We start from the raw sequence: 27,742 nt of genomic DNA, 5'->3' as shown, positions 1-27,742 counted from the left end.
TGAGGGTGCCCATCTCTCCACACCCTCTCCAACAACTGTAGTCTTTTGCTTTGTTCATTTTAGCCACTCTGACTGGTGTGAGGTGGTATCTCAGTGTGGTTTTGATTTGTGTTTCCCTGATGATGAGTGATGTGGGCCATGGTTTTCAACCTCGGGTCTGTTCTCTCTCCCAGCTGCCAGTGAGTTTCTCTGTCTGTGGTTTATGGTGTAGTTTTGTACTTTCTCTGCCAGGTCAGGAGGTGGTAGGCCTTGTTGCTCCCGGGTTTTCAAGGATGCAGGGTCTGCCAGCCTTTTTGAAGACTGGTGGTTTTGACGATGCCGGGTGCTGTAGCAGAAACTGCCCCCCACCCCTGGCGTCAACATTTCTTTATGGAGAGGAGCGTGCGAGTCCTTGCTGAAGCCTGGTGAAGCAGGAGTCCTCCAGGCTCGCCTGCTCTGCTCCGGCAAAAGGCACTTTGCATTTTCCACGACTCATGCTTTCACCCACAGAAGACATTTTTGTGGCAGGTATGACTTTTATTCTGTTATTAGCTCTAATTGTAGGTATTTCACACTTTCAGTTGATCGGAGCTGCTCACAGAGTGACAGATCTCTGGGGCTGGTTCCCGAGTGTGCGTGATCACCTGCGACCAGGGAGGACTACCGGACTGTGATGAGCCGAGCTAGCTCCTGGGGTGACTGGTCCTCACGTCAGTCAGATTTGCATGTTGACCAACCTGCTGGATCAAGTGAGTTCTCAGGGAAGCGTGACTTTGGCTTTATATTTTACGCCTGCTGTAATCAGTTCTGCTTGTGAAATGTGTGCCCAAATGGAGTGTTCCTCCCTGCAAGTGACTGGAAACATACCTGCTCATGAGCGTTGTATAGTTTGTACAAGTCATACTGATGTGAGCTGAATGGGAACACGTGCTTGCACAAAGCTGGAATATTCTCAAGCATCAAGAGTGTGCATTGAGTCGCAGAGGCTCTGTCTCTGCCAGGCTTGGGGCAGGCATCAGCCATCTAAGATGGACAGCTACCTTTGTCTGGGGACCGGAAAAAGGGAGGAGCTGGGTTAGCTCCCTGTGCCCTGGGCTACCTGGCAAGTATCCATTGTCTAGGGGCTGGGCAGCAAATTCAAGTTCTGGGAGGAATTTTGGCCTTTCCAACCCTCACAATCTTGGGTGTTGCCACTGGGCTTCATGGTACTGGATTGGTGGGCGCTGCTTTTGGCTGCAAATAACAAAACCCAAGGAATGGTAGATTAAGCAGAGCTTAGATCTTCCAGAGATGCTTTTGAAGTCACTGTACACAGAGATAGACTATTAGTGCCACTTCCAGCAAGCTTTTGCCTGGGAAAGGCAGTCAAGAAGCCTGAGGGTCTGGTGTCCAGAGCAATGGTTTTTGGCTTTTTTTGGGTCACAGACTCTTTAATATGCCAGGGAGAAACCCAGAGAAAAGTTGCCTGGGTGTACAGAGTTGGACGTACAATTGAGAGGAGTCAGGGATCTCCAACAAGCCCTGGATTCCAGGTTAGACCCCCAGGTCTATGCCCCATTGTCTCACTGTCGGTTACCTGATATCTGCATTGTGGCTCTGCACCCCCAGCCAGGTGATCCTGCTCTGATGGCAGAGTCTGGTGTCAAGAGTGAAAATGAGGGGTTAGTGCATGCTTCAGACAACAGAGCTGACGTTGGTTGAGGCTGAGGTGACAGCGTGCTGCACCCCTTGCACCCCTTGGCACCTGTCATGCATTCCTTGGTGCTCATCTCCAGTCTTCTAGGTGGTGTTCCCGCTGCATATGATGAGATTGGTCTCGCCTGCTCCCAGAGACTGCATCCCTGGTCCCCACCGCTGAGCCCCCAGGGCCTCTGAGCAGGTTGGCATGATCCTAGGCAGCTCTCTGCAGCCATCCCTCTCCCTGGGTTCATGAAGTAGCAATGTGTGTTTAATTCTTTCCTGTCCTACTCGTTGACCTCTAGGTGTTTTTGGTAGCTTTACCAGGTGGGGACTTCTGATGGCCACCTGGCCAAATGACAGTGTGGGTCACTGCTGGTTGCTGAAGTGACATTCTCTGACTCAGAGGGGCATATTTTCATCTCCAGAGCTTGGCATCTGGCCACCTGGATGGATCAGACACATCACAGATGATTGACATCTGGGTTGTGAAGCTCACGAGGTTTGGGAGAGCACCAGGGCTGGATCTGGGTGTGCGGTGATGTGCTGAGGATGGAGAGTTCGGAGCTCTGCGCCCTGGCTCTCGTCCTCTGTGACTGTGTAGAGGGCCTGGGCACATCCCGCGCCGCAGGGATCCAGGCCCCACCTGTGACATTGCTGCCTGCCCTCAGGATTGTCATGGATTAGACGAAATACACGCATGAGAACATGCTTAGGAGACTGGAAAGGGCCCTAAGGATTAAGAGCATCCCACGCTGCAAGGACCCAGGCCCCATCTGTGACTTTGCTGCCTGCCCTCAGGGTTGTAACCGCAGATAACAGAATCATAGACACAGAAGGGGCCCCTGGAGCGTGGTGAGTCTAGTTTCAGATCCCATACAGCGCATTTCTCAGGGTGGTCAGGGAGAGAACTGTAGGTGGGGCACATACAGCATCCTTTCATGTTAACATACTTGTTTATATGTGTTATAAAACCCAGGCATGTGTGCCTGGGTGGCTCAGTGGGTTAAGCGTCTGATTCTTGATTTTAGCTTGGATCATGATGTCACAGTTTGGGAGATCGAGACCCACATCAGACTCTGCACTGATAATGTGGAGCCTGCTTGGGATTCTTTCTCTCCCTCTCTCTGCCCCTCCCTAGCTCACTCATTCTCTGTCTCTCTGTTTCAAAATAAAAACGTAAAAAACAATCACACCAAACCCATTTTTAAAAAATAGATCTTTTGTTCAGCTTAAGATTAGAGAAAGATTTTAAGTTAAAAAGTATGGGGGGAGGGCGCATGCCTGGCTGGCTCATTTGGAAGAGTGTGCAACTCTTGATCTCAGGGTCTTGAGTTCAAGCCCCATGTTGGGTGTAGAGATTACAAAAAATAAGAAGAACTTTAAAAAATAAAAGTAAATAAAAAGTATGGTGATTTTAAGGTAAAGATGAAGCCAGTAGTAGTTCACCAGTAAATAAATGTGGCCCAAATGGGAAAGTCCTCCCCCAACCTTGAACAAAGTCTGGGAAACGTTCAACAGGGGAGTCCCTCCCGTACGGCCTGTGAGGGGTGGTGGTGGGTCTTTGGCTTCAGCTAGACCCCTCTAGAGACAGGGAGCTTGCTGCCCCCCAGTCCGCCCACTTTTCCATTTGGGACTCTCTTGTCCTTGCAAAGTTCCTTCCTTTCTCCCCTTAACCTGCCGCACTGGCTCTGTACCACGTGAATGTCCGACAGCCCTGCTTTTTCTCCAGCGCCAGCTCCACTTTCTTCAACTGCTCCTCGACTGGCATGGTTTAAAGACTATCAGTCTCTTTCCAGTCCCTCCCCTGCCCCCTCCTTTCCTCCTTTCTCCTTCCCTCCCTTCAAAGACTTGTGGGCTGGGCGTGGGCTAGATACTCTATATTAGCCACATCTAGGCCTCTTGGCAATTGCAGTTAGCCTTTTATATGTGTGGAAACGGAGGCTCAGGGTGATTGAAGAGGTAACCTCCAGTCAATGCCTGAGAGAAACAGAGTCCAGGAGTCTGACCCAGATCCGTCTGGTTCCCAGGCACACGCTTCTTCTGTTAGTGACCCTGTGGTGCCCCCGGAACTGGATAGGCTAAAAATGACACATCTTCTGTTTCCTGGTGCTCGCGGAGCCTGGCCCTCAGGGGTCTGACCATAGGGGGTCAGCCCTGCAGCGGAGCCAAGCCCTGAGCAGAGGGGCGGGGCAGCCTATGAGGACCCTACCCGGTGGCTGGAGCCGTGGAAGCAGCTGGCTGGTGAAGGGAGGCAGAGAGAGGCTGGGCGGCGGTGGTTTCCCCTGACTCCCATTAATCTTACTGTCAACTGCGAACCCCTAAGTCATTTGTTTTTTATTTTATTCTATTTTTAAATTTTTAAATGTTTTTTATTTATTTTTGAGAGACAGAGAGAGACAGTGCAAGCAGGGAGGGTCAGAGAGTGAGAGGGAGATACAGAACCAGAAGCAGGCTCCAGGCTCTGAGCTAGCTTTCAGCACAGAGCCTGATGCGGGGCTCGACCCCACGAACCGTGAGATCATGACCTGAGCCGAAGCCAGACACTTAACCGATTGAGCCACCCAGGCACCCCCATCATTTGTTTTTTAATTATGAAAAATAAAAACATTAAAATGTAAAGGATGATACGACAAATACCACATGCCGGTACCCAAAATGAACAGATGCAGCCATTTAGTGGGCACACCATCCTTTGCATGGGAAGGTGGGACTGGTTTCCCTGGTCACTGGGCCCTGCTGGTTTGGGCCCTGGCCTCAGCCTGAGGCGGACTTTGGAGCCGGGCCCCTGAGTTTCTGCGTACTGGCTCCTCCGGCCTCCTGTCCCCATCTAGTTCAGCAGGTGCCCCCAGTGCCTCCGTCCAGGTTGCTGTGAGCTGGGGAGACACCACTGGGGAGCAGGGCGAGTGGGCGCTGCCGGATTTACCCCTGTCAAAAAAGTGGACCTGCTCTAAGAAGCACCTGTCTTGGCCACTGTGGGTTCAGGCCAGGCTGCAGAGCACAGTTTGGCCACGCCCGCGCAAAGCGACTGCCATTTAAATGGTAGACATATATATTTGGAACAGAGAGAAAAGAAACATAATTTTCTTTTTATAATTAGATGGCAGTGATTTGCTAGGCAGCTCATCTTACACAAATCTTAGCAAAATCCATTTTCTATTCTGCAGTGTAGAATTACCATAAAGGGCAGTGTGGTACCCTTCCAACCCCTGGCTTTGCCCCTGCGGCTGCCACGGAAGGGGAGCGCCAGTGCCTGGGCCTGGGCCCTGCTGAGGCGGGAAGGGCGCCTCTCCCTGATGTGCCGACCAGACAGCCCCTCACCCAGCTGTTCTGCTGTCCACCCCTGCATGATTCCCATGCGGGGCCTGGGTCTGCACCACCCCCTCGAAGCTTGAGCTTTGGGTTACAGCAGTTAGCAGAGTCACGCTTCTGAAAGCTTTGCAGAAGAGATTCAAAAACTTCCGGAAACACCATCCGCACCCAGGGAGTCATGACAGGGGACGAAGATTTGAGCTAATTTCATAAAACAACATGGGGACCTCAGGTGGCCCCCAAGTCTTCTTTATTAAGTGGTAAGAATGGGTTGAAATGGGCCAGCGGGGAGCCCCAGGACCTCAGGACCTGCTCATTGGAGTTTGTCTTCCAATGAAAGCAGCCAGGGACTGCACCGGGGAAGGCAGTTAAAAATGGTCTGAAACCAGTTCCTATTTGGTTATACAGAAATACATATACATGTTATGTTACTAGGCCTGCGTCTCTCTCTTTTATAACGTGATGATTTGGATTATGTCTAATTAATTCTTTCCCTTATTTCTTTGTTTAAATATTTTAAGTTTATTCATCAGATACACACACACACACACACACACACACACACCACGAGTCGGGGAGGGGCAGAGAGGAGGGAGACACAGAATCTGAAGGAGGCTCCAGGCTCTGAGCTGTCAGCCCAGAGCCCTATGCAGGGCTTGAACTCACAAACCGTAAGATCATGACCTGAGCTGCAGTCAGACACTAAACCTACTGAGCCACCCAGGCGCCCCTCTTTCCCTTATTTCTGACCATCTCTACTCTGGCTCCGGCCTTCACATTGCTCACTTAAATTACTGCAATATTGTTCTGTTTCTCTGTCTCTCATTTTGCCCCCTGTAAATCCATCTTAAAGTACAAAATGAAATATCAGAATCAAATATGAGCATTTTACTCCCTTGCTGCCAGACCCTTAATGGGTAAGGAGAAAGGGCTGCTCCTGCAGATGCTAAAATCTGACAAAACCAGGGTAAAGTGGTGTGACCCTGGCATAGGAGTAGGTAGGTCAGTGGAACAGAATAGAGTACCTTCTGGAAGTGCTATTGCCTCCCTCCCCCCACCCCCACCCCCATGGAGAAAGCCTTTTTATTTGAAATGCACCCACTTTGAAAAGAAAAGTTCTGGCTTCATAAGGATCTGCTGTGTATTTTGGTACAGGCTGTCCCTGCTATACCAAGTACCCAGAGTCTCCCCAAGTACCAAGCAGCGGAAATGTCTGTGGGCATGCGGATCGCGTGGAGGTCGCTAGAGGGCTGGTGGGTGGAGCTGGGGAGGCCCACCCACCCTACCAGAGCTAATCATTCTCAGGGGGTCAAGGGACACGTTCTTGCCTCCCCAGACCGTTATATATTCATTTCAAAGGCAAAATTAATTTTAGTTCCATTTAGGTTTCTTTTTTTTAATCCTTTGGAAAATTGCATCATACCTTCTTGAAAATTCCCCCTCCTAGGTAACCCGCGCATTCACCCCTGGATATCTGAGTTCCGCTGGAAATGCAGGGCCCACGGAAGAGACAGAGGCGAGCCCATCTTTCTTGGCAAGGACCGTTCTCTCACAAGTCGGCTCAGCTGCCTAAAATAGCCTCTATCATGTTCTTCTTTCAAGGCTGGCTTTATTGTGACCAGAGATGATGGAAAAGGGTGGAGCCACTGTCCCAAAGCCTTGGGGGGCATATATGAAAAAATAGCTGTGTGAGATCTGTCTTCTCAGCCATCACTCCACACCCACATTCCTCAGGTTGAGGCTCCTTGGGCAGAGGAGCTGGGAAGGCCTGGTGCTCCTCACACCCAGCCCTTCTCCAGGAAGCCAGGCCCCAGGTGCCCTCTGGCCTCCCAGGGAGCTAAGGTCAGCTGGCATCAGAACCTTCCCGTCCACCCCCACTCACTGACCCCGACCCCGCCTGCCCACAGAGGACAGCGGCCTGAGTCCACTTATCTGGGACTGGGTGGGTGTTTCCTGCATGTTTGAGATTTTACAGAGGAAATCAAAATAAAGAAACAAAGCCTTTGTTTTACTTCTGGACTCAAACTGGGGACGGCTGGAGGGATGGAAAGGGGGAGCAGGAGTGGGTCACTTGGCAGTCCAACAAAATAACCATTCTAATAAAGCATTTAACAGGGACATTTTTCTATTTAGGGTTGGTGTGAGTGAATAGGAAAGCCAGGGCGGAGGGCTGGGAGAGCCTCTTCGTGTGGAAGGAGAGGGCCCCAGGCCAGGTCTGGGACCACCAGCAGGGCCGCAGAATTGGCAGCCAGAGGGGCAGAGGCTCAGTCTTCCTTTCCTGCCTCAGAAGATCCACAGGAGAGCGGGATAGAGCAGGACTGCAGGGCCGGAGGGTCCTGGCTCCAATTTCTGCCCCACTACCTGTCATCATGTGACCTTGGCTTGTCCCCCCACCCGAGTGAGCCTCCCTTGCCTGGTCCCCAACAGGTAACAATGCAGATGTCCAGCCACCCCATCCCGTTCTTCCTGACCTATTTATCCTGGATCAGGCGGCATCCCACGTTTGTGGAAATGGGGGGGTGCTCTCCCCAGGATTTCTTCATTCTTCCCAAAGGTTTTGCTCCTTGTAGAAGTTCTCTGAGTGTGTCATTTATTTTTCTTTAATACTTACCCAGGCATTGATGAAAACACTCCTTATCTGCAGTATTTCTTAGGATTTCAGGGCGGGGCCCAGGTCTGCTGCCCGTGTGCTCTCCCTGGTCAGCTGTCCCGCTTTGCCCCATGCATGTGTACAGTCGGCTTGGCTTCCTCGTTCCCTAAGCCCCACTAGGCCATGGCTAGTGTGTGTACCAGGCTAACACCAAGAGCTCAGAAGAAAGGGGGTTACCCATCGCTCAGAACAGGGCAGGAGTTAAAACTGAGTAGTAGACAGCCTCCTCTTGCCCGCTCACCCTTAAAGGATTTCTCTCTGCCTGCCTGTCTTGTCAAGCCTAGTTTACTGCCATTTTCCAGGGACCAATTTTCCTGGACACTTTCCCCCAGAACTTCTGAGAACTACAAATTTCCATTACTTTTGGTTGCAAAGCAGTGATGACATTGGTCCTGGACTAGGCTGCGAGCCTGTGCTTTGGCCTCAGAAAAGAGCCACCCAAGAGCCTTTGTAAGCAAGAGTTCTGCAGCCTAACCTTACACCGTTAGCTAGGTGTAAGCTAGCACCTTCAGCACGAGATCCATCAGTCTGAAGTTAGGCCTTCTTTCCCAATGACCAGACCGAAATCAGGTGTAACTTTTTTTTCCTTCCCCTTAGAGCATCTTGCAGCATAGCCATGAGGATTACAGTTAACGTGAATCAACAGATATTTAGTGAGCACCTACTCTGTGTCAGGCAGATCTGGGCACCCGAGGGACAGTGCAGAATAGGACAGAGGACAGGCCCTATGTTCAGGGAGCTGACACAATACATCAGTAAGGAATTGAGAAGGAGCATGTGAAGTGCTATCAAGGAGAGCTGAGTCTCCGGAAGAATGTAACCTCGTCTGGGGTGTGGTAGGGCGTGCTCAGGGGAGTAGATGTAAAGTGCTGAGGATGTGGTCAGCAGGCATTATAATGATCCATCCTTGGCCACAGGACTCCGCCTGATTGCACCTGCAGCTGGCTGCAGCTACTACCAAGAGTAGTTTTGCATCGAGGGGTTTATCATGTTTTCCAAGGTTACACGGCCGGTACGTGCCGCACCCAGGATTCAGAACTGGACGCGTAGGACCCACTCCCATGCTCCTAACATATGCTCTGTCTCCGGATTTATGCCCCTGGGATGGTCCCCATGAGATGGGCTATAGAGTGGGGCATAGCTCTGAAGCTTCCCCCTTTCTCTACATTTCTGCAGCAAGTTGACATGGATTGTGGCTTCTGATCATTTCTCCATCATCAGAAACAAAATGTACTTCCTTGTGAAATCCTGGGATGGCCAGGCAGCAGGAGCAGTAATACTTCAGTCCATCTCAGGGGCTGGGATCTCTCTGTCAAGTGGGGAAGGGGGCACAAACAGATTGAGCAGCGGCCTGAGGCCACATACCTAGCGGAGGGGCAAATGTTTTGATGTGGGACTTTTGATAAAAGTGCTGTATTTGGGGAAAAAAACAGGTGGGAGGTCAGTGGCAGCTCCTGGATGGGACCCACCCTGTGGGAATAGACAAGGTCTGCCAGCTGTGCCCACTGCCCCCTCCCCCACTCAGGGCACAGCTGTCTGGCCTGGCTAGGCTGGTGAGGTCGGCGGGAGAAATGCAGTAATATTTCGCACTTGGGGAGTGGGGGGTGTGAAAAGTTGCCTTTCCAGCTGAGTGGGCTTAAAATTGGGAGTTTGAGAGGGTCCCTGAAAAGTTAGTGTCCCACCACCAGCCCTGTGCACCCCTCCAGAGCCAGGCTGCTGGACCCTGTTCCTTCCTAGGTCCTGCTTCGTTGGCCTTCGTGAGGGAAACCCCGCACCTCGCCAGCTGCTCATTGTCATGCCCACCTCGTTTTCAGGAAGTTTCCCTTTTATTTTGCTCCAGCCCAGATCTCTGCAGTCTGGTTACTCTTTTAAAATGGAGATTAGGTTGCTTCTCCCCACCTCAGGCAAGAGCCTGGACCTTGTTTCTTTCTCATTTTTGGTTCAACATAAAAGTTTTAACCGTTTTCATGGAATGTCCTTAACATCATCAATATAAATGATAGAAACAAATCAAAGCAGTGGTCGTTTCTGAATATGTCTTTCTGCCCTTTGCCTCCCTGGGTTCTGAACCTCTGGTGGGCTGCGTGCCCTCCCCCCCATGACTCTGCACCTGCAGAGTCTCCAGGCTGAGTAACCCCTGCTGCTGCTCCTCAGTGCCGTTTCCACGTCCTTTAACCTCATGTGGCCAAAGCCAGGCCGGGGCCGTGCAAAGAGTCGTCAGCCCCCACTCGATGTGTGTGCATGCTAATGCACGCTTGAGGTAGCCAGGGCTGGGGGCTGGCACCCTCGTGGGTCGGAGCCACCCAGGGGGGGATTTGTTCGGCTTGTACGATGTATAAAACTTTTTAATGGGTAGCTAACATCAAGAACTCGGTTTCACATAAACATTCAGATTCCTGGCTACTCTTAAACAATTTAGGCTATCAGGCAACCCCGTTGCAGATAGGCTCATGTTGGAGCAGTCCGTCGGTGGAAGGTAAGAGCAGTCTCCTACTTGCCACAGGCCCCACTGCTCCCTGCTGCCTGCACCCGCCCCCTTCTCTCATTTATAGACTTGGTCTTTGCGAACATGTGAGGTTGGATGTTCACTTGTCTTCTGAGTGCCTCTTTCTGTGTCTGCAAGGGAAAGCAGTTCAGATAGTAGGTCAGCCAAGATTGGAGGGCTGGAGTTTAGCCATAGTCGGACCTGGCAGGAAGTGTCCATCTCTTAGCAGGGGGCTGCTCACACAGAGCGAAGCCTGTCCCCGGCCTCCAGGCCTTCCCTGTGCTGTCTGTCACCACCCCTGCCCATCTGCTGGGCTCCTTACTTCCTAGTGTGCTAGTGTGAGGCCGTGGTTCCATGAGACAGGCAGGTCTGGGCTGACACAGCCCTGAAGGACAGACTGTGGAGCTGTGCTCTGCACACACATACACACCACTTAGGGGAAAGACAGTACCAAAAGATTTGCCTTGCTGCCCCCGCAGCCTCCAGGACCGGGTGTGGCATCCTCAGAGCAGCAGGGGGAGTGGTCAGGGAGCTGGGACCTGGGAGCTGCAGGGGCCCCTCACTGTCACCTACTTCTTGTGATGGGCCGGTGCCCATGTGTGTCCAGTGGAACTTCTCACATGATATGTCCCTTATGAGAGCCAGCATTCCCTACTCTGGGACCCAGCTGGCCCATCAGGTATGGTGCCCACACCATCTCTGCCCTACCCTCTACCTGGGCAAGGATTCCAGCCGCCTCCCAGTGTCAGCCCTGCATTGTGGAAATGCAGATAGCAGACCCCTGCAGTGCGTCTGTCCAGAAAGCTGTGCCCAGGCGCTAGCGAGGTAACAGAGATGAGGTCCGGCCCTCAGACCCCTGCCCTACCCTATTGGGGTACAGTGACTGGGAAATAGCTCCCCAGCTCCTAGATTTGAAGGGAGAAGTGGAGGGGGAGGTAGAACGGTCCTGTGGCTGAGCTGGGAGCCTTGTGGTCAGACTCGAAGACCAGATAAGCCACAGAACCTCTGTGACCTCAGGATTTTTCGCTGGCAGGTGCTCCACAGCGCCTTCCTGGTGCGGTGGCCGGTGGCCTTGAGGAGTCAAATGGCATAATGGCTGCAGGGCACCCTGGCCCTGCCACCTTGCTGGCAGTCCCTAGTCACAAGTGAGGGGGTTGTGTGGATAGAGGCCTAGAAGGCAAGACAGGGCCCGAGAGGAAGGGATCATCTCAGGAGGCTGGGGAAACAAAGAGGCTCTTCCTTCTAGATGGAATGTCTTTGCAGGTGGAGGAAAGGTGAAAAGGCAAGGCAGGCAGGGAACGTTCATTGGCAGACCCCGAGGTGCCCTGCCAGGGGCTGGAGCCTCTGACATATTAGGCACCAGGTCTGTCCTCAAGAACTCCGTACTAGGCATCTGCAGAGAGGCTGCAGGAGGGGGCCAGTGGTGCTGGTGGCTGTTCAGGGAGGGCCTGGAATGATCTGGTCAGCGGAGAGCTTCCAGCACCTGTGGGCGGTTTTTCCCGGAGGAGCAACATGCTCCGAGTTGGTTGAGGAGTGATAGTGCTGGAGTGGTGGGAGGGTAAGGGGGGCAGAGCTGAGCCACTGAGGAGCACCTGCCATGAGTAGCAGACTTGCTACGCCTTGGCCCTGGATCTGAGGTCGAGGGGTGTGTGAGCTAGCTGCTGGGGGAGGAAGAGGGCAGAAAGGCGGGATGGGGGATCTCAAGGGGGCTGGCTGTTGGCTGAGTCCATTTTGAGAAGGGTTGAACATGAGCAGCAAACCCCCCCCCCCCGCCACCCTGAGCTATGAAGGGGCAGCCTCGTCAGAATGAGGAGAGAAGAGGACAGCTGCCTGCCAGGCTCTGGGGAGCCTGAGGGCCCTCTCTTTGGGTCTTTGGGGACTCCCAGAGTGCGAAGCTGCCCCTCGCTGGCGGGGAGACTGCCAGAATGACTTTCCCGGAGGGCGTGCAGGCAGCAGAGTTCTCCTCCGCTGAGGCTGGCTGCAGGACCCTGCCCCGACCCCAACCCTGGGAAAGGACTAATAGGCCCCAGGGTCTGAGAGTAAGAATTTAATCGTAAAGCCACTTCCTCCTTTCTGCCCTAGCTGCCACTGATGGGAGCTGTGACCCAGGTGGCAGCCCTGCCCGGAGGGAGTTCCGGCCACCCTCCCTATAGTGGTAGGACATGGGGACACTGTGGGGGTTACTGGGGCCGGAGCTTTGAGGCTGAGAGATCCCGTGGCAGTGCCCCATGAGCTGGAGTTGCCGGGGGAGGGGGGGCGGGGGGGGGGGGACACATTGTTCTGAAGACCTGTACTCTGTTTGGCAGACTTTGTCCCAGTTGGGAGCGGGGACATGCCTGTTCCAAGTGACTAGTATTTGCCCTGGATGCCTCTTGGGCCCTGACCTGCTCGGCTGCCACCCCCACAGAGGCAGGGACGTGGCGTTGGAGGCCTGTCTGACTCAGCCTCACTCTCCTGGCTCGCTGCTAACCTCTTCCCAGCACTCCTGGACCTGCCGCCTCTGGCCTGGCCTGATGCTGTATCCACTCACCATTTCGCCAACTATGAGAAAATGCCTAGGGTGATGGGCTAGCCACGGGGTGTGGAGCTGTACCCGTGGTTTCAGAGCCCGGCACTGCCCCTTTCTAGCTGGATGGCCTCAGGAAAGTTAGTTTGCTTTGTTGTGCCTCAGTTTCTTCAACTGTAAAATGAGGATAGTCGAAGTCATACCACATAAGGCTGTGGTGAGAACTAAATGAGCTAATGTGGTAAAATCTTCCACCAGCATCAGACACATCACTTACATTAATTAATTAATTGTTAGTTGACTTTAGTATTGACCACTCTTGTAATTATTACAGTAGGTGTTTCTACACATATGCTCCGGGACGTACACTGCTGGGACATAAGTGGCTTAGCTCCAGGCCCGGTCAGGAGGCACTCTCGGGCTAGTGGGTAAGACGAGCAGTGATACGAGGAAGCACATGGTACTTGCGGGTCGTGAGTGAGGCCAAGGTCACTGCATCCCCCGCCTCCTCCCCGCAGCTTACTTCAAACACTGCCTGGATCTCTGGATCCCTGTCTGACCATCTCTGCCAGCAGTCCAGGTGTGGTCCTGGCGGAGGAGTTTGGATTTGATGGGGTAGAAAAGCAGAGGCTGATGTATTAACACAAGACTTGGGTAGTAGGATTCTCCAGAGACAACCAGGCGGGCTCCCCCGAAGGTCCTGCAAGCCCCCAACCAGCAAGTACATGGTATGTTTTGGAGGGAACCGGGAAAGTGGTGGGTAAGATCTAGGGTGGCAAACAAGTTTCCTCTCTGGATCAGTCACCTGGTTCTGGCTGCCAAGGTGCTGCATCAAAAAGCGTTCTAAGAATAAGCAGGAAGAGGACAGTGGTCGATGATGCCTGTGTGGCTCTGGGAATGGGAGAAGGGGCACCCACACCACATACTCACCATCTAAAAGCCAGTGGCGATTAAGGTCCTTTGTCGCACAAAATAACGCACACACGGTTGGGTGGGTGGTTAAGTCTTGATACCGGCATGAGCTGAATGCGCTGGTGGCTTCCTGGAGGTGCATATGGGACGGTGACACAGCTGGGCCGGGATTAGCAGCGATGTGAGGCAGCGTCAGGAGCAAGGTCTTGGGGAGAGGAGAGGGAAGTCCTAAGGGATGGATATACCAAGTAGCCGAGACCCCCGCAGCACTGCACACCATTGACGCTCAGCCCGCAAGGCAGCAGCCCTGGGGAAGCTGCCCATTTCTGGGAATTGTGCAGAAGGGAAGGGCAGCTCCTGGAATGCAGAGCCATTTCCTCCGCAGGGTGGGGTCACTCCCCCCAGCGTGTCCTCATCCCCCTGAGCTGGGCACACCCAGACATCATGGAGCTGAGATTAGCTTCCCAGAGCTGATTCAGCTCAAAGCAATTGAAAGTTCATACACTCTGCAGCAGTTCCATTAACAGTGAGCTCTCCCCCTTCTCCAGCCTTAGCTGTCAGACAACTTACCGGTTCAACTGAGAGGATTGGGAGGGATCTTTAAAGTAATTAGGATATGGTTCGTCTCCAGGATTCAGTAGTCTCCCTTGATCTGTGTCCCGAACCATGGACTGAAAGGGGAGGGGGCGGAGGAAGGGGTGGTGGTCATGGTGGGGGGCTCTTGTGGGGAGAAGCACTGGGTGTTATATGGAAACTAATTTGACAATAAACTATTATAAAAAAAATAAAGTAATTAGGATAGGGTGTTGTATGGAAACCAATTTGACAATATATTATATTTAAAAATAATTAGTAGAGAAGTGAAAAGCAGTGACAATTAAACTTTTGATCAAGTCAGCAGCATCTCTGGGGGAGGCTCTGGGTTGGCCACTGTCCCAGCTCCAAAAATCCATGGTCCTTTAGTCAGGGCCAGGGAAGCTACGGACAAGGATGAAGAGTGCCCTGTGGGTTAGTGAAATCACCATGACAGTCAAAGAAGAGCCCCACGATGCTGTAAAACTAATCACCCCAGGAACTTAAGGCAGTTTGGATGAAGGTTTCCAGCAGAACCTTTGGGGTCCAGCCAGTCCCTTGCAGGTGCCCGCTGAATGGTGGGGAATGGACTGCTATGGAGCCTCTCCTGGGCATTGGTTGTTCTGGCCAGAACTATATGGCACTGCTTTGGAAATGGGGCTGGCTGCGGGCATGGGCTGCACAGGGAGGCCAGGGAGCCCATGGACCCCCTTGACAATGTCTGCAGGCAAAGCTCTTTCTTTTTGTTTGTTTGTTTAGTTTATTTATTTATTTTGAGAGAGGGGGGTGAGCAAGCATGAATGGGGGAGGGGACAGAGAGAGAAAGAGAGAGAAAGAGAGAATCCCAAGCAGGCTCTATGCTGTCAGTGCAGAGGCTGATATGGGGCTTGAACTCATGAACCAGGAGATCATGACCAGAGCCGGAATCAAGAGTCGGACGCCTAACCAACTGAGCCGCCTAGGCACCCCAAAGCTATCTCTTTTATATGTGCCCACTTACAAAAATGGGGGATGTTTTGGGCTGTTATTTTGGGAAACAAGCTCTGTAGGAGCCCTAGAAACTGGGAATCTGGGAGAATGGATCAGATTTGGTAAAGGACCCTAGCCCCTGGACACTGCTCTTTTGGGGGTTGCTGGAGCCCTGTGTTGTCCTCATCTTTTATATTGGCTACTGTATCGGGTCCTCGGGTGGCCCTGTGCGGTGCAGGTGCTCTTAGGGCTGTGGGTAGGGCAGGCAAGTGGTCCAAACCACTGGGGTCTACCAGGCTGGAGGGGGACCGGGGACCCAGCCCTTTACCTGTCAGTACAAATATGCCCTTGCTGAGGGGCCCTCAGGTTTTTTTCACAGGAACCTCACACGTTCTTGAGCGTCCTGTTCTCCTGTTTTATAGGTGGGGAGACAGGCTCCTGGAAATTGAGAAACTTGTTCCAGGTCACACAGGGAGTCTATAGCAGAGTCACAAATAGAACTCAAGCTGCCTGGGGACGCCTGGGTGGCTCGATCGGTCATTTAAGTGTCTGACTTTGGCACAGGTCGTGATCTCACAGTTTGTGAGTTTGAGCCCCATGTCTAGCTCTGTTCTGACAGCTCGGAGCCTAGAGCCTGCTTCCGGTTGTGTGTCTCTCTCTGCCCCTTGCCTGCTTGTGCTCTCTCTCTCTCAAAAGTAATAAATAAACAAACATGAAAAAAGAACTCAAGCTACCTGACTGTAGTCATAGGCTATTAATGACATCCCTGTCCCCAGTGGCCCCCTGAGAACCAAGGGAGGCTTTGTACAAGACTGTCCTCAGGAGGTCTGGAACCCTCCAAGCACACCTTGAAATTTGCTGGGTGAAGAGATTATTGTGGGGTCATCTGTCCACCTAGCCCCCACCTCCTAGGAGCATCACTCCCTGCTTCTTGGTCTAAGGGACGGCTGGGTGGGTAGAAGGCTTCCCTGGGGCAGTATCCAGCAGTGAGTCCGTGAATAAACCCTGAGCCTTCTGTGGGTTGGGCCCTGCCTGGGCCCATAAAAGGCATAGGAATGAGGAGATGTGACTCTTGTCCTGGTGGAGCTTCTGAGCTACTTAGGGAGATGAGTCTGCCATTCAGGAAACAACTCTAAACCTTGCAAGATGGTGCTAATCCTGAGAGAGAAAGGGAGTGAAAGATGGCAGCCAAAAAAAAAAAAAAAAAAAAGCTTATTTCTCTGGTGAAAGATGCCCAAAGTTTTTGTATATGTGTCATTAAAATCGTCCAGGCAGCGCTGCTGTCTTTGAGGAAGAAGTTTCCAGTATGAGCCAGGGTTTGAGTTGCCTGTGGACTGGGAGGGGATCTGGGAGCGCTGGTTGCCATGGGAACCAGCACTCAGCCGGCACCGCCCAAGTGGCTGCTGTTCCAAAAGTTGGTTTCTGAGTGGAGGGGGCTACCGAGAGCCTCGCAGCCATTGCCCATAGAAACGGTGCTGTGAGTGATGGGTGACGAGCCCACACAGGCCTCCAGTGGAGCTGGGATGGCAGCAGGGCCAGTGATGGGGGAGCCTCTGCGTGGACGAAGGGGAATTGAGAGAGGGAGGGAGGGAGGAGGGCTGGAGGAAATCTCTCCTGGGAACAAAGCAAGGCGCAAGAACGAACATTTAAGCACCTTCTCTGAGCTGGGAACATCTCATAATTTTAATTCCATGCTTAGAGCAATCCTGCAACATATTTTCCAATTATTTCAAAGTAATTTTCTAACCAACCCCATTTTACAAATTGGGAAACTGAGGCTGTGAACAGTAGCTTGCCCAACATCCCTCAGTGGGTCCGGAGGAGAGTATCTAGTATAGAAAACTGGTGGAGGAACTTTAAAGAGAGACCCTAGGTCCACCTTACACTTCCTTTCCACTTCAGAGGGGCCATCCGTGATCCATAAATGGTAAAGAACTAACATTCTAGAATGATCTCTAATCTAAGAAGATCTAGAAAGAGCTCTGTGCTTCTAGTGGAACAGGCTGGAGAGGAGGGGGCGGTCTTGTGAATGTAAGCATTTTGCTCCTTAACCACCAACCACCTTTTTATTCTGTGGTGACTTACGTCATAGCCTGTGGTGACTTAAAAAAAAAAATCTTTCTTTTTACCACTGAGTCCAGCCTATTTTGTAGGAGTGTGGTGCATGCACTTACAAGGACATCACTGAGTCAGGGATTATTTGGGGGGAGGTTGAAGCCTGGAAAAACCTGCCCATGAGGAGAAGAGCCTTTAGAATTGGGGGAGTTCTGGACTCATTCTCCTGTCCCTGCAACACCTTCTTTTCTTCCTGGACCCATATTTGCTTTCGGAAGGGCTTTTCTGTGTGATTGGTGTGACTTGGTGGAAGGAGGGAGACAGTCCTAACTCCTGGCTGGCAGGGTTGCCCCTTAGCCCTGTGCATGGTCAGAGCCAACGCTGTGGATAGTAGGTGGTCTGTTAGTTGTTCAGAAATGCCAGCACTGAGCCTCTAATTCCTTTGGCTAGACTTTGCTCCTTACTGATGCTCTGTTAGGCTTTGGTGACACAGAGAGGGACAAGATGCAGTCCTGCCTTTTGTGCACTTTAAGTGTAGATTTCAAGCATGCTCGTGCTCTCTGCATAAGGAACTACAGGGTACAGACTAGAAGGTGATACCCCCCATATGAGGGGATTCCCGGGCCCAGGCCTGACCTGTGAAGAGGTGTGTGATCCCTGAGGGAACCCTGGACTTCTGCAGAGGACTCCGTGCGACCTCAGGGTACACTGGGTGAACACAAAGCTGGTCGAGAGAAAGAGAGAGTGGAGTGTGAGAGGCTGTGGCCTAACTACTGCTGGAGAGGTCATAGCACCAGTGACAGCCTCAAATGTCCAGTGGAGGAGCCGGAACTTGGCCCATCAGCTGTGAGCAGCGCTAAAGGGTTTTTCGCCACAAGGGATCCTCTCCAAGTTTTGTGCTGTGCATTCTAACCCGCTTCCATTGAGTCTTAGTTGGGAGGGAACCCCGAGTTGGCTGCCTGTGGTCTCTTGGGAGCTCGCCCCCTGAGTGCGGACTCTGTGAAAGGAAGGAGCCCTTCATCTGACCATTTCCTGCTAGCTGCCTTGCTTGGCAAGCAGGTCCCCAGGTAATTCCCCTGTGGGTGGTCTGAGCACCACCTCAATGATTCCGTTCGTGTCCTCTATCATATACTTATTGGTGTATTTCTTCGCTTGTTTTATTTTGAGAAGAAAATCAAGAGAAAGAATTTTCCTTCTTGATACCTTCCCACCCACGGAGTACTTTTTATTTATGTCGTTGCCAACAGAGAATGGAAGGGAGCTTTAAAAAGAGCCTTTTTCATAGGCAAATGTGGTCACCCTGGCCCAGTGTCACTGTCCACCCAAGGCCAAGACGATGGGTAAGGAAGGACAGTGAGGGGACCCTGCCAACACCTCACTCCCCAAAACCTGAGAGGCAAAGGCGAGAGGGAGCCGGGCCTTGACCTCCTCTCCCCATTCCTGTTTTCTTCCAATTGTCCAGCAGCCCCTTACGTCATCTCTCATCACGTGGGAGAGCTCAGTTCCCCAAAGCTTCGGCGTGTCCCACCTTTACCCCCCTGGGTGGATGCAGCACCAGACAGGCCTGATACCCGGCGTAAAAGGAGCTTAAATCCCCACTCAAAGAACACGGAGTCATACATTTTTCAGATAGTCTGAACATTTTATTTGGTGGGGACATTTTTAAAATGTGTTTCTTTGAGGATTGGTGACAGGCAACGTTACATTAGTTTCAGGTGTGCCACATAGTGAGTCATCAACTCTGGACATTACGTCCTCACCGCAGGGGTGGCTGTGATCAGTCACCACGCAGCGCTGTTGCAATTCCATCGACTCTGTTCCCTGTACTGTACCTTTTATTCCCATCCGTGGGAATATCTACATATTAAGCTTTCCCAGGATACATATGTAATGTTAGCTTGTTGTTGCAAGTTGAAAATTGAGAAGGTGCCCCCAAGTCTGCCAGTCTTCTCTCTGCCGAGAACCGCATCTAGACACACAGATTCATAGATGGGTGACTTCACGGACGTGCAATCATACGTATGTGTTGTTCTGCAGCTAGCTGTTTGGGGTCTTTTCCGTACCTAATATAAACTTTTCCTTTCTAATGGCTGCCTAGTATTGCATTGTGAAGATAAATGTTTTCCTTAACTTCTCCCCGAAGCAGTTAGGTCACCTCCATGTTTCCCCCTTTTTGTAACATCTCCATTCACTCATCTGATTATCTCCTTAGCATGGGTTCTCATATGTCATACAGCTTCGAGAGAGGGTCTGTCATTTTAGATTTTGATATGTTTATGCGAGTGTGCTCTCAATGGGACAGGCGTCCACGCTCACCCGCAGTGTGTAAAAGCACCTGTACCTCCTCCTACTGCAGGGAAATCCTAAATGTTGACGACAGGCTTCTGTAACTGCACAAGTTATGCAGTGACTGTCTCCTGTAGCCCCGTGCGAATCAGTGAGGCCGCATAACCCACATTTGTGTCTACCACCTTTCATGTTGAAATCTAGAACTGAGGACTCTTTTAGAGCTGCAAATAACTAAAAACTCCAGCCCTTTAATCTGATAGGTAAGGAAATTACGGCTTGGCGTGGCCTTCCCAACAAGCAGTAATGCAGACGGGATGCGCAGTCCGTTGTCCCCGCACCCTTCAGGGTCCTTGTCATGCCCCCACCATGCCTTTCTGCCTCCCAGCTTGTGCAGACTAAGCTGGCACTGCCCCAGAGCCAGGGCCGGCTCCGTGCCACCCAGATCTGCCAGAGCGGAGGCCGTAGTGCTTCTCCCTGGCCCCCTGGCAATCTGTGGGCAGCACCTTGCGTCTCTGGAAACCTCCCTTGTTTGAGCACTCCTTCATGCTCTCTGCTCCTGGCCTCCCGCTCCCCCTTGTCACTCTATGATGCTGTTTCCAAAGATGACTCTTCACTCCTCTGCTGTCACCTCTTCACAATTGGTCCTTATCTGTTATGGCTCAGTTATTATTCAGAATCCTGGCGCCAGAGTTCCAGCTCCTGCTGGTCACCTTAGCTCAAGATTTCTCAACCTGAGCGCTACTGACATCACAGGATGGATAATTCTTTGTGGAGGGTCGGGGGCTGTCCTGTGCATTGGAGGAGGTGTAGGCGCAGCCTTGGCCTCCGCTCACTAGATGCCAGTAACACCCACTTAGTTTGTAACAGCCAGAATTACTTCCAGACACTGCAGATGTCCCCGGGGACAAAACTGCCCCTGCTTGAGAACCACTGCCTTAGGTAGACGCAACATCATCCTTCCCCCCGATTAAAACCGGATGACATAAGATTCTAGCATAACTTTCTTTTTTTAATTTTAGAGAGAGAGAGCAAGTGCACGAATAAGCAGGGAAGAGGGTCAGAGAGAGAGAGAGAGGGAGGGAGGGAGGGAGAGGGAGAGAATTCTTTTTAGTTTTTATTTCTTTATTTTGAGAGAGAGGCAGAGAGGGGGTGGGGGGTGTGGAGAGAAAACCCCAAGCAGGCTTCATGCTCAGCTCAGAGTCCAATGTGGGGTCAATCCCATGACCCTGGGATCATGACCTGAGCCAAAATCAAGAGTCAGATGCTCAACCCACTGAGCCACCCAGGTGCCCACTAGCACAGCTTTCGGCATGACAAAGGCAAGGAGACTGAGGAAAGCAGCCAGCGGGCATGGTGCTCTAGACTCCTATGCCCGGCCTTTCCTTAGTTCGGCTGGCCTCAAATCCTCCTCAGGCACAGCAGTCCAGTGACAGAGTTGATGTAAAAGGTGAACCTCTGTGCTATCCCTGCTCAGACTGGCACGCACATGTCCCCTGTATAAGACTAGGGCAGACCTGAGTGGGGGAAGAGCTTCTTTGACATGGCTTTCTTGGCTTTACTTGTTAAAGACCTTAGAGCATCTAAGCAGTACTATGTCCATAAGAGCAGTTGTGGCACATAGTTGATATTCAGTAGATGACTGAATAAACATATAATTGGCAGTATTTATTATTCTATAAGGAGGGAGGAAAACTCATGCATGTTTTCCTCTCAAGGTCAGAAAGGAAAAAGCCCCCCGCCTCATTGCCCGTGTCTTGCCTCCCCAGGTGTGACCTATCAGAAACATGGCAACCAGTGCCGTCCCCAGTGATAACCTCCCCACCTACAAGCTGGTGGTGGTGGGAGATGGGGGTGTGGGCAAGAGCGCCCTCACCATCCAGTTTTTCCAGAAGATCTTCGTGCCTGACTACGATCCCACCATCGAAGACTCCTACCTGAAACATACGGAGATTGACAATCAGTGGGCCATCCTGGATGGTGAGACGTGGACGGCAGCCCTGCATGGGGGTGGGGCATGTGGCGCGGAGGGTCAGGGGAAGTTGACCGGCTTCCCTGGGGTGGGTGATATCTTTCATGTTGTCATTAGGGGATGGTTGGTATCAGGCCGTGAATTCTGAACAGCTTTGTGGCAACTGAAATGTGTATTCAACAAAGAGGCAAGGCTCGCCTCATGCCAACTCAGTGATGTCATGTTTGTTATTTCTTGCTGATCTGAAGCTCTGATTAACATTTACAGATGTCTCTGGCTAATAAAAAAATGCAGGGGGGACAAATTATTTTTTAGTGAGTATAGTTTATTTTTTTTGGAGGGGCAAATCTTGCATTTGACATTGTTTCTAGTTTAGTCTATATTGGTCTAGATTAGCAATTCTCAAGCTGTGGTGTCCAGACCAGCAGCCTAAGATTACCAGGGCGCTTCTCAGAAATGATAACCCTCAGGCTCTACTGATTCAGAAATTCTGAAGCCCAGCAATCCGTGTTTTAACAAGCCCTCCAGGTGATGCTGAATAAAGAACTGCTGCTCCAGATTCTTACTGGTTATGGCTTTGTATGGAGTCTCTCTTTTAAACAAAGAGCCATTAAAGATAGGCTGTAGTTGTAGGAGGGGGGCTTTGAAAACCATTGGGATGCACTGTCCGATATGTCATTTGCAGGCATTTTCTTCCAGTCTGTGGCATGCTTTTCATTCTCTTAACAGTGTCATTCAAAGCCTAGAGCTTTTAATTTTGATGAAGTCCAGTTTATCAGCTTGTTCTTTTATGGGCTGTGCTTCTGGTCATGTCTAAATTACTCGCCTAACAAACCATCACAGAGGCTTTCTTCCTGTGTTTTCTTCCAGTAGTTTAATGGCTTTAGGTTCTATATTTAGGTTTATGATCTACCTTGACTTAATTTTCGTATATGGTGTGAGGTATGGGATAGAATTTGGGGAGGGGCGGTTGGGGTATGAGTTTTGGTTTCTTTGGTATATGGAGATGCAACTGTTCAGCGCTACTTGTTGGAAAGGTTCTCCTTTCACCACTGAATTGCTTTTGTACCTTTGATGAAAATTAGTTGCCCATATATTCTGTTTGTTTGACCTATCTATCTTAGCACTAATACCACACCTTCTTGATAACTGTAGCCTTATAACAAGCCTTAAAATCGTGTGTTGTTAAGTCCCCAAGTTGGTTCTTTTTCAAAGTTGCTTTGGCCACTCTAGGTCCTTTGCATTTCCATACGAATTTAAGAACCAGTTAAATTCTAAAATTCTAGATTCTGATTGAGATTATGCTGAATCTGTAGATCTGCAGATTTGAGAAGAATTGAATCCTAATAATGTTGAACCTCTCAACCCACGAATGCAGTATTTCTCCATTTACTTAGGTCTTCTTTATTTTTTATTTATTTATTTTTTATTAGAGAGAGAGAGAGTGTGTGAGCAGGGGAGAGGGGTAGATGGGGAGAGAGAAAGAATCCCAAACAAGCTCCATGCTGAGATCCCCATGACCCAGGGATCATGTCCTGAGCCCAAATCAAGCAGCAGACGCTCAAGCTCAATTGGCTGAGCCATCCAGACACCCTGAGGTCTTACTTAACCCTTCCATTGGTTGTTTTACAGATTTGATTGCATAGGTCTTTTGCATATTTTGTCAGATTTATATCTACAATCTCTATTATAAATGATATTTTTATTTCAGTTTTCAGTTTTTTGTTGCTAATATGTAGTAATGCAGTTGCATCTTGTATATTAACTGTAACCCACAACCTTGCTAAACTCACTTATTAGTTCTGGTGACTTTTTTGTAGATTCCTTTGGGCTTTCTGCAGAGATGGTCATGTCTGTGAGTAAAGATAGTTTTACTTTTGCCTTTCCAAACTAGATGGCTTCTGTTTCTTTTCCTTGCCTTATTTCACTGACTAAAGACATATTTGTCCTATTCTTGATCTTAAGGAGAAAGCTTTGAGTCTTTCAGTGATAAGTATGATGTTAGCTGTAGGTTTTTTTATCCATTCCCTTTATCAGGTTGAGGAACTTCCTATTACTAGTTTCCTGAGAATTAAAAACATTTTTTAAACATTTATTTATTATTGAGAGATAGAGAGCATGAGCTGGGGAGGGGCAGAGAGAGGGGGAGACACAGAATCTGAAGCAGGCTCCAGGCTCTGAGCTGTCAGCACGGAGCCTGATGAGGGACTTGAACCCACAAACCGTGAAATCATGCCCTGAGCTAAAGTCGGATGCTTAACTGATGAGCCACCCAGGCACCCCTTCCTGAGAATTTTTATGAGGTGTGGTATTGGATCTTGTCAAGTGCTTTCTGTGTCTACTGAGATACTCATATGGTATTTCATTTTTAGTGTGTCAATATGACAAATTATGTTAATTTTTCTAATGTTAAACCAACATTCTATCTCTGGGATACATCCCACTTAGTCATGATGCATTATCTTTTATATATCATTGGCTTTGATTTGCTAAACTTTTGTTTAGAATTGTTGTATGTATGCTCTTGAGAGCTATAGTGGTCTGTAGTTTCCTTGTCATGCCTCCTAATGCTGGCTTTATAGAATGAATTGAGAAACATGCTCTCTTCTTCAATTTTCTGGAAGGGTTTGAACAAAATTGGTATTATTTCTTCTTTAACTGTTTAGTAGAATACACCTATGAGGCACTCTGGGGCTGGAGTTTTCTTTGTTGGAAGATTTTTACCTACAAATTCAATTCCTTTAATAAATGTAGGGCTATTCAGATTATCTGTTTCTTCAGTTAGTTTTGGTAATTTGTGTCTTTAAAAAAGTTTTCTGTTCATCAGAGTTACCAAATTTATTGGCGTAAAATTGTTCATGATATTCTCTTATTCTCCTATTAATGTCGGTAGAATCCATAGTGATGTTGCCTCTCTCATTCCTGATATTTTTAATTTGTGTCTTCTCCTTTTTCCCTAAACAGACAGTCTAGAGATTTATCAGTATCATTGATTTTCACAGAAAAACAGCTCTTGAGTCCATTGACTTTTCCCATTTGATTCCATTGATTTCTACTCTTAGCTTTATTATTTGCTTTTGTATGCCTGCTTTAGATTTAATTTGTTCTTTCTTTGACTTTTTAAACTGGAAGCTGATGTGATTGATTTGAACATTTCTTCTTTTCCCAGATCTTCATTTGGTGCTATAAATTCCCCCAAACTGCTTGTCATCCCACACATTCTAATACCCTGTGTTTTCATTTTCATTCAGTTCAGAATACTTTCCAATTTCCCTTCCGAGATCTTTTTTGACCCATAGGTTATTTAGAAATGTTTAGTTTTCAAGTATTTCGGAATTTTCCAGAGATCCTTTTGTTTCTGGTTTCTATTTTAATTTCAATGTGTCAGAGAACGTAAAGTATATGATTTAAATTATTTAAAACTTATTGAGGCTTATTTTATGACCCAGGATATGTTCTTGTTGGTAAATGTTCCATGTGCACATGAAAAGAGGGAGTATTCTGCCATTGTTGGGTGGAATGTTCTATGCATGTTATGTTGTTGGGTCTTTGGTTGTTTCAAGTGAAAAGAAAAATCTGGTCCTTGTTACTCCATCTTGGCTGGAACCAGAACTGAATCATCATTTTATTTTATGTTTTAATATTTAAAGTTTATTTATTGATTTTGAGAGAGAGAGAGAGAGAGAACAAGTACAACAAGGGAGGAACAGAGAGAGGGAGACAGAGGATCCCAAGCAGGCTACATGCTGTTAGCACAGAGCTCCATCTGGGTCTTGAAGTCACGAACTGTGAGATCATGACGTGAGCCAAACCAAGAGTCGGACACTTAACTGACTGAGCCAACCAGGCGCCCCCTGAATCATCACTTAAAAAAAAAAGTGACAGCTTTGTGTATATACCAAATTGTGTATTTTAAGAAGGGCAAATATTATGGTATTTGGATTATATCATAGTATTAAAAACCCCATCCTTCAGGGCTTCAGCTGTAGTCCTGAAGCTGAATAGTTCACCAGGAACCAAGCACATTCCCATCTCTGGGATTTTGCATTTGGTATTCTCTCTGTCCAGAATGTTCTTCTTTCAGAAATATATTCTCACTTCAATAGGTCTCCACTCAAAGGTTAAGTTTATCTAAGAAGTTTTCCCTGACCAAACCATCCTTACTAGTACCCACCCCACCCCTGTCATTCTGTCCCCTTGATTAACTCTTCTTCTTTATTCTACCTTTTACTGTTAAACATATATTTGTTCAATATATTTATTTGAGTTTTTGTTGCTTCCTGATAAAATATGAATTTCTGAGAGCAGAGACTTTATTTTTTTTACTGCTGTATTCGCGGTATCTAGACTGGTGTCTAGTATGTCCTCAGTAAATGTGTGTGGAATGAATGTATGAGTAGGTCCTGAACAGTATATGTGCAGCCACAGGTGTGAAGTGCTAGCTGGGTTATATAACAAATATATATAACCACTAAAATTTAAAACTTGCACTTATGTACTTTCTAAAAATTATCTCATGCATCACCCATTTGAATATATGCCACATTTTGGGGTATACTGAGTTAAAGAAATATAAACAGTTTCTTTACTGTGGGACTTATGAGAATCTTCAATATACAAACATAATATTGGAAATATATTGGTAGGATCAGCTGTCCTTAGAGTTTCCCAAAGGACTGCTGTTAGCACACCATTCTGGACTCTTTCCATAGAAAACATCCTGAAAAACATTGCATAATGCGTGTAAGAGAGTAACACCATTGCCTGGTACAAAATTGGGGCTTAATGAACATTAGTTCTCTCTACAGCCATATTGACTTCTCTAACTTTTTCTTAAAGTAACTTTGGGTATTAGATTAGTTTCTGGGGGAAAAAGGTTCCCAAGGGTGATTTTTAGGAAGATGTTATGATAATGTTTATAGCAGCAGCAGCAGCAGAGAAAAGGGAAGCATGACCACAGCACTATTTTATAAGCAGGAATTTGCAAAGCTTGCGTTCTGAAGCTCCTGGGCTCCCCTGGGATGCCGTGCCTCTCAACCTGTCCCTGAATCCAGCCTACCCCTGGGCATTGCCCACCCAAGGCGTTCTTAGACACAGATACTAGATTACTACATTTCTCCACTCAGTTAGGTCTCGTATTAAGAAAAGAAAGGCAGGGTGCCTGGGTGGCTCAGTTGGTTAAGCAGTTGACTTCAGCTCAGGTCATGATCTCATGGTTTGAGTTCAAGCCCCGTGGCGGGCTGTGTGCTGACAGATCAGAGCCTGGAAACTGCTTGGGATTCTTTGTCTCCCTCTCTCTCTGCCCCTCCCCCTGTTCACACTGTGTCTCTTTCTTTCTCTCCAAACTGAATAAATGTTTAAAAAAGAAGAAGAAAGGAAGGCTTAAAACATTCCTTTTAAAAATATAATTAGTCTGGCATTTAAAAGGATGCCCCATATTTTGGGAGCTTTAATCAAAGGCTGGTTGTATTTAGGCTTGAGTGTAACTCTGACCCAACTGGGGCTGGAGTCCTCTGGGGCGGATTGCAGCCCTGGGGTGGCTAGGACTTTCCCGGGGCCTCCCGAGCCCTGGCCTCCTGCTTCCCTGGAGGCCTTACCACCCTGAGGGGGTTGCTAAGCCCGGGAAGTCTTCCAAGTGCTCTGAACTCTGGGACTGCCCTTCTTCTGAATTCACAAAGAGCAAAACACATGGCAGCTTGATAATGATGATGAGGAGGAGCATTATGAGGGTGGTAATGATCTTTATTGAGCAATTACTGTGTAGAACCCCCATGCCAAGCATGTTGCACACACTCTTATTTAATAATTACAGCACTACTGTACCGCTCCTGTTGTTATCTCCATAAAAATAAAGCACATCGAGATTCACACAGCTAGTGAGGGCTTGAACTCCCATTTGTCTCCTGGATTCTCTGTTACTCTGATTGGGTGGGAAAATCCTCTCCCTCCTCACAAGCTGATCCCTGGGCCTCTGGGAATGGACGTTGACATCCTGGGAAGAGGGGAATGTGGCCTGGATTATCAGGCTCAATAGATGTGTTCTCTTGCTCTTCTTTACAACTTGCCCGAGGCCCCCGTCAGAGGGCCTGGTGCTCTTGCTAAGCTTCCTCAAAAAGCCTTCTCTTTCATTGCCACACAGGTTTCTCATAGGCTTCTTGCTTACTTTCAAACTTGTTTCTTACTTTTTTTTAAAGGGGCCTCATTGCCCTGGTTCTTCTAGAACCTAAGACACAGAGGACAGCTGACCTCGGGGGCCAGCAGCCAGGCTCCGCAGTGTCTGGGACCCCAGGCTCCCCTGTCGTTGTTAGAGCCCAGCTCTGAGAGTGTCCTCGCTGTCTGGTGCCCACCTCTCCGCCAGGGGGTTGC

The 27,742-nt window shown here is 49.3% G+C and overlaps 1 protein-coding gene across 8 annotated transcripts in view; it reads left to right on the top strand.

Annotated features, from left to right (window-relative positions):
• The window catches only part of MRAS (muscle RAS oncogene homolog), a 52,493-nt gene that overhangs the window by 1,623 nt on the left and 23,128 nt on the right, over positions 1-27,742 (top strand). For 4 of the 8 annotated variants that reach the window (XM_029940190.1, XM_029940187.1, XM_029940188.1 and 1 more), the window contains 2 exons: positions 561-728; positions 21,174-21,384. In XM_029940190.1, coding sequence (XP_029796050.1) covers positions 21,192-21,384 — 193 coding nt within the window. In that variant the 5' untranslated portion in view covers positions 561-728; positions 21,174-21,191. Of the gene's footprint in view, positions 1-560; positions 729-1,784; positions 1,859-21,173; positions 21,385-27,742 lie in introns of those variants that run through there. The other 4 variants (XM_029940193.1, XM_029940192.1, XM_029940191.1 and 1 more) reach the window with 3 other exon arrangements.

Source organism: Suricata suricatta, chromosome 5 (genome assembly GCF_006229205.1).
Source record: "Suricata suricatta isolate VVHF042 chromosome 5, meerkat_22Aug2017_6uvM2_HiC, whole genome shotgun sequence".
Taxonomy (NCBI): Eukaryota; Metazoa; Chordata; class Mammalia; order Carnivora; family Herpestidae; genus Suricata; species Suricata suricatta.
Note: the sequence above shows the minus strand (reverse complement) of the source record. Positions and strands in the feature narration are given on the sequence as shown.